General features: G+C 48.5%; 1 protein-coding gene across 1 annotated transcript; it reads left to right on the forward strand.

Annotated features, from left to right (window-relative positions):
* Window positions 1-3750: 3750 nt before the first annotated feature.
* On the forward strand, window positions 3751-6194 carry LOC124103343 (PRAME family member 20-like; the record flags this gene model as incomplete). The annotated part of the gene is made up of 3 exons (XM_046459920.1): window positions 3751-4037; window positions 4404-4985; window positions 5794-6194. Coding segments are annotated over exons 1-3 (1270 nt in total), but the record flags the coding sequence as incomplete, so codon positions are not given.
* Window positions 6195-7218: the final 1024 nt, after the last annotated feature.

Below are 7218 nucleotides of genomic sequence, written 5' to 3' on the forward strand. Positions count from 1 at the left end.
AACCCCCATGTTTTCTAGGAGGACACTTGGCCAGTCACTGCCTGTTGTCCTTGAACTGAGGCCACCCTTGGTACTGAATCTGTGGAGCCAGTGAGAATTGATTCAAAGCTGCCTTTGACACCCTGTCTCCCTTTGCCTCCTGGATGGGGCTCTGACTCATCTTTCTTTGGGTGGCCTGCATTCCTGCCCTATTATGTCTGACTACCCTTGTTCTTTGGAGAGCCACTGTCTGTTGTGACTCAGGTTGACAGAAACATCTACCTGCCTCCTGCACCAAGTCAAGGGTGGTAAGAGAAGGCAGGGCTGTGGCATGAAGTCACCCTTTCAGCTGGTGACACACAGACAAATGGCAGAGAAATTTAGAATTCAGTCAGAGACTATACTTCAAATGTGGTGCAACCTAAAAAGCAATGATGTCTCTGAAATAGCCTTAGCCCTACTTCACTGCACACATAGGAGATTAAATGTGGGCCATTTGTGGTAAGTTATTATGTGAAACAGAAACCAAAGACCATCTCAGCCAACTGTAAGTATGCAACTGTGATGTGAGCAGGGATATTTTCCAACCAGATACCCAAGAAGACCATCACGGTTTAGATGCTGTGTCTCCCAACAGCTCACCTGTGAGACAATGGTTTTGGAGGAGACATGATTGGTTTATAGCCTTAACCTTGTCAGTAAGTTAACTCCTAATGGGATTAACTGAGTGATAACAGGGGGCAGGTGGGGTGTGGCTGGAGGAAGCTGATCACTGAGGGTGTGAATATGGTGTGTATATTTTGTATCTGGCAAGGGGCCATCTCTCTCCCTCTCTGTTCTCTAATAATGTGAGCACCTTCCCTCTGCCACAATCTCCCACCATAATGGTCAGCCTCACCTTGAAGGTGAGGGCCCAAGAAATGGAATCTGCTGCGTGTGCATTGAGACCTCTGAAACCATGAGTCCCCAGATAAACTTTCCCTCCTCTGTAGTTGTTGGGGTTGGGTGTTGTAGTGACAGCGTGAAAAAGCTGACTAACACAAAGACAGAACAACAAAACAGAAATTCAATTCTGTATCTGCCGCAAATCAAACCATTCCTTCTACATCTTCCCTGTAAGTCCTCCCCTCACATGGCTCACCATCCAAGCACTCCCTCTCTTTCCGTCTCTCCTTCCTCAATTCCTGAATCACTTTTTACTCAGGCTCTTCAAATTTTCCTTTGCCTGTGAACTTCTCACAGCCTGAAGAGCCCTGGAAACTGCCTGGAGCAAAGGCTGCCTGGGAGATGTGCCCTCGGGTCCATGATTCCACAGGAAGACTCTCCAGGGGGTGGCCTCCCTGATGTCAGGAACTCCTGCTGTCCAACCCTGTGTCTTTCTCTTTCATTCCCAAGTTGCCCACAGTTTCCACCCTTGGTGGATTTCAGACTTTTCCAAGTCCCCATCAGGGGCATGCTGGCCCATGCCTATAATCACAGCAACTCAAGAAACTGAGGCAGGAGGATGGCAAATTTGAGGCCAGCCTCAACAACTTAGTGAGGACCTAAGCAATTTAGTGAGAAACTCTCTCCAAATAAAAGCAAAAAACATAAAGGGCAAGGGATGTGATTCAGTGGTTGAGAACCAATGGGTTAAATCCCGATACAGAGAGGCAAACAGGAGGAGTCTTGCCCTATTTCTAGAAGACTGATTCCACCCTCCTTGTCTGCTTTTCCTCTCTGAGGGTGCCCAGATTTGCTGCAAGGTAACTCGAAACTTGTGTGGCTGTAGTAAACACGGTTTCCATTCTGTGGTCTTCATGGATGACAATACTGTCTTCAAAAAGCTGTTTTTATATGGAATTTTGGGGAAAAAAATTTGAAATAATTTTGATATGGGCAAATTTCCCTTTGAAAGATATTTTCAGGTATTGTTTTTTCTTAGGGATTCAGTGCTTTTCTGTCTCACGGGAGGAACAGGAGGGTCACATATGGACAAAATTGAGTCCATGTTTAGAGTGCATGGAGGGACGCATCCCTGACTGTCACACTCTCCCGGATTCTGCGCTCCTGCATGAGTATCAGACTCAATCAATCAATCTGGAGGAAGAAAATCGAATCAGGATTAAATGGGTGGAGACTGGAGAACATGATCAGATACTGCTTTCTGATTGGATGCTAGTCAATCATATGGAGCTGGGGGCGTGGTCAGAGAGGTCCATAAAAGCTTCTGTGGAGCCAGAAGAGAAACACAAGAGTCCTGGAGCCCAAGGAGAACCAGCCTGGCCTGCTGAGGCTCCGAGAACCCTGCACACCTGGACAGATCTTGTAAGTTCCTCACCGCCCTGAGCACCACCCCGTTCCCACCTCACCTGTGCGGATTCAGAAATAATTTTGTTTCTATCTTTTCTCATGAACCAATTTAGAATGTCGATTTTGCTTCACAGTGTAGTTTTACCTTGATCCTGAACTCTAGGATTTCCACTTTGGTTTATGTCACTTTCAATTTTCTTTCTTTCTTTCTTTGGTACGGGCTATTGAACCCAGGGGCACTCAAACACTGAGCCACCTCCCCAGCCCTGTTTTGTGTGTCTCACTGAGTTGCTTAGCGCCTGCTCTTGCTGAGGCTGACTTTGATCCCATGATCCTCCTGTCTGAGTCTCTTGAGACCCTGGGATTACAGGCTTGTGCACGTACGCCCTTGTGCACATTTTCTTTTCCTCAATTGTTGTTTTTTTAAAGTTTATATGGAAAATATAATTTACTTATTTATCCATTTATTTATTTGGTGGTATGGTGATTGAACCAGGGCCTTGTGCATGTGAGGCAAGCACTCTATCGACAGAGGTATGTCCCCAGCCCAACATTGAATATTTTTTACCTGCTGCTGAGGATCAAGCCCAGTGCCTCACATGTCCTAGGAAAGTGCTCTTCCACTGAGCTCCAGGCAAAGCCAATTTAAAATTACTTAACCAAGGAAGTGGATCGCAGTCCTATTTCATTCGAATTGATTGGAATTCTATTTCCTGATAATAAAAATATTTATTTTGTGTGCCCTTAAAATTATACTGTTTTGCTGGGCATGGTGGCACACACCTGTAATTCCAACACCTCCAGAGTTTGAGGAGGCCAGAGAATTAGAGTTCAAAGCCAGCCACAGCAGCACGAGGTGCTACACAAATCAGTGAGAATCTGTCTCCAACTAAAAACAAAATACAGCTGGGAGCAGTGACTTACTGGTTGAGTGTCCTGAATTGAATCCTCAATATTGGCTCATACCCAATGATACTTTAAGGCTTATGTAGTTTTGTAATTTTATAATTTGTTTAAACAAACTAAACAAAAAGCTTCAAACTAGCTCATGCAACAGTTCACAGACTCTGTTCTGATCTGTTTGTTCTCTTGACCTCCCCCCTAATGTGGCAGAATCTCACATGTGTAACAGAAATCTGTGAGACTCTCTTGTAATTTCCAAGTATTTTATAATGTGGGCATATACTTTATAATTGCCCACTTAATTTTTTGATATTAAAAATACCATCACCCATGTGAGGGCAACTCCTTTCTGAGCCACTGTAGTTATTGAAACAGAGCATTCTACTGCATTAAGTCACATGACATTCCAATTTCCATTTTATAAGGACAAAGAAATAAGCAAAGGTTTTCCCTTTTAAGGATGGGGTGAGTTTTTGGACTCTCCAGTACCCCCTTCCCACTGGCTGGCAATGGATGGGATAGTGACCTTTTCTCTGGTCCATTATCCGGGATCCTTCTTCTTTCAGACTCGTCAGGATGAGCATCCAGTCCCCACCCACGCTGCTGGAGCTGGCAGGGCGCAGCCTGCTGAGTGACAAGTCCAGGGCCATCCTGGATCTGGAGGACCTGCCCATAGAGCTCTTCCCACCACTCTTTGTGGAGGCCTTCAGCAGGGGACACACTGAGGTCCTGAAGAAAATGGTGCAGACCTGGCCCTTCACCTGCCTGCCCCTGGGGGCCCTGATGAGGAAGCCACAGCTGGAGATGCTCCAAGTGGCCCTGGATGGGCTGGACATGCTGCTTGGCCAGCAGGATCGCCCCAGGTGAGGAGGACCCAGGTGGCCTGGAAGGGAGCACCCTCCGTGCCTGGGAAGGGATGGGTATAGGCAGGGAGAGTGGGTGCTGAAGTGTGCTCCACAGGCTTCCTGTGCTGCCAGCAAGGAGGGGTGGAGAGGCCTTGGCCATGCTGAGCCCCATCTGGGAAAGGCTTCCAGATGTGGAGGTGCTTGTGGCAGCTGTGCTGACCCCTGAAGGAGGCTGTACCTGCCCCTGCCTCAGTCTGTACAAGTGGGGAACCAGGCTGGATTGGAGGGAAGTGGGTGGAGAAAAGTGAGACAGAAGGAAGAGGTGGAGCAGTGGGCAGCAGCTGAGGGGGCCTCAGGGCTGAGACTCTGCTGTCATCCACGCAGGAGGAGGAAACTGCAGGTGCTGGATTTGCGGAGGGCTCCACGGAACTTCTGGAGGACGTGGTCTGGAGCCGTGGTCGATGCCTGCTCACCAGAGGACATTAAGAAGAATCGAACATTGAAACTTGGTCCAGCAATGGCAGCTAAGCTGCCCTTGAAGATATTCATAGACTTGTGCCTCACAGAAGGGCCCATGGATGAATTCCTGACTCACTTATTCCTGTGGGTCATACAGAGAAGGGACAGGCTGCACCTGTGTTGCAATAGGCTGAAGATCTTTGGGAAACCCACCCACCACACCAGGAAGGTCCTGAGACTGCTGCAGCTGGACTCTGTCCAGAAGGTGGAAGTGCACTGCACCTGGGTGCCCTCCACCTTGGCTGCTTATGCTCCTTTCTTGGGCCAGATGAGGAACCTGAGGAAGCTGCTTGTCTCCCAGGTCCGCGTGCCTGCCCACACCTCCCCAGAGGAGCAGAAGTGGCTGCTCGCAAAGCTTACCTCACAGTTCCTCAGGATGGACTGCCTGCAGAAGTTCTGTGTGGATGCTGTCCTCCTCCTCGAGGGCCACCTGGAGCAGGTGCTGAGGTGAGTAAGGAGGGTGAGCATCCTCTACAGATCACTTACAGGAAATCTGAAAGGGCACCTACTGTGTGCCAGTCACTGACACTCTCATGGTGAACAAGGCACTGGAAGGTAAATAACCCATCATCTGTTCCTGTTGTATCCTGAAGCTCCATCTTCTAACCTGTGTTAGAGCAAAGGGCTAAACCAGGGTCCATGATCTGGGAGGTGCCACCATGCTGGGAAACCAGCTGATGGGGACAGGATTTAGTGAGGTTGGTTGAGTTTCCTTTCCTGAGAGGCCTGTCTAGCAACAGGGGTGCAAAGCAGGGTAGAGGAGAGGGCAGTGAAGGAGGGGAAGTCCCTACACCTGTACCCCCAACTGGGAAGCTCTGTGCTCTCCAGCTGGTAGCACAGAGACCCACCTCTAATGCTCATGTAAGGAAGGCTGTTCTGAGCTCCAGGTAGTGATTCTGCAGTCTAGGGTGAGGAGCAGGGATGGAGGCCTTGCTGAGGGTGCAGGCTGTGAACTCTGTGGGGGTTAAACCCAGTAGGTTTTGTCATATCATGCCTGGATTTGTCCTTCATACATGACTGCCCTTGACCTCCTCTGATCAGAGATGTGGCTTTCTGCTTGTTATTGAGGATGGGGTTCTTAGAGATGGTGGATCCACCTAGTCACAAAAGTGGTGATAAAAGGCTCAGACTAAAATGCAGTGACCTGAATGGGCAGATTCTGCAAAATGTCAACCAGGTTCAGATGGCCATGGTGACATTGGGTTTGGGCCAATTCATTTTCTCCCTCAGAACTAACTGCCTTGTTTCTCCTTAGGCACCTGAAGACCCCCCTGGAGGCCCTCTCAATAACCAACTGCCCGCTCTCAGATTCCGACTGGAATTATCTCTCCCAATTCCCAAACACCAGCCAGCTCAGACACCTGGATCTAAGGGGCATCAAACTGACCAATTTCAGTCCGGTGCCCCTCCAAATTCTTCTGGAGATGGTTGCAGCCACCCTGAAGAGCCTGGACTTGGAAGCCTGTGAGATCACAGACTCCCAGCTCCAAGCCATCCTGCCTGCCCTGAGCTGCTGCTCCCAGCTCAGGATCTTGTGCTTTTTCGGGAACCGCATCTCCATGTCAGTCTTGAAGGACCTGCTGCTTCACACTGCCAGGCTGAGTCAGTTGAGCAGAGAACTGTACCCTGCCCCTCTGGAGAGCTATGATGCCCAGGGTGCCATCCACCCAGGGAGATGTTCCCAACTCTGTGCTGAGCTCACAGCAATACTGAAGGACTTTAGGCAGCCAAACGTCCTTATTTTCCGTACTATCTCATGTCCTCAATGTGGCCGCATGTTCCTCTACAACCAGGGCCTCATTCACTGTTCCTGTCCAACAGCTGCCTAGTTGGGTGTGTATAAAAAGCTGTCTTATAGACAACTGGAGGTATAACCGTGATGTAGTATGATTGTGAAGGAAACTCAGAGCCCAGCATTTCAGACACTGCTTGAAATGTGGATGGGGAAAGGAAACTGAAGCAGGGGACACATTGGAAGAAATCCCTTGAAGACTGGACCTTCTGTATAGAGCCATATGTGTCTGTATAGGGTCATAACTAGGGACCTGAATTTCTAGAATGGGATTTAGGCTTCATGCACATATGAAGAAGCTATTTTGTTTCATGGATGGTCCATAAATGAATAGTAAGAAATGAACAGAATCTCAAGGTTAGTCTTCTCATGTCCTCTGGGATGGATTTTCCTGGATTTCTAATTTAAACCTTGGGATTCTCCAGATGCTTATGGAGAAAGATGTCCCTGGGTTCTTGGTGTTCAATGAGGTTCAGCCCTGGGAACTCAAGGTATCAAACTGAAATTTGGTCATTATGTGTGGGGGCTACTCTGTGTTTTAAGGCATACAGGTGCCCACAGCAGGCGTGGAACATTCTAAGTGGTCAGTGAAATTGGAAGAAAACCATTTCTCAGGGGACTTCAGTGCCATCTAGACACTCAGCACTGGCCCTTCCTTGTGGGTCTCTGTATAGACCCAGAAGCCTTGGGTCCTGGGCTTTGGCTGCACCGGCAACAGGCCAGAGCCTCTGGGCCTCACCAAACCTTGCCTGCCATCCTGCTGGGTAGTCTTTCCTTAATTAAACTAGCAATGTGTACCAATAAAGGTATCCAGATTACCTTTCAGCAAAATGGTAGAATCATTTATGTAGATGACACTTGCAAACATTCCTAACTCAAACTGAATAA

Source organism: Marmota monax, unplaced genomic scaffold (assembly GCF_021218885.2).
Source record: "Marmota monax isolate L192 unplaced genomic scaffold, Marmota_monax_Labrador192_F-V1.1 WCK01_AAM20220418_F8-fsc02829, whole genome shotgun sequence".
Taxonomy (NCBI): domain Eukaryota; kingdom Metazoa; phylum Chordata; class Mammalia; order Rodentia; family Sciuridae; genus Marmota; species Marmota monax.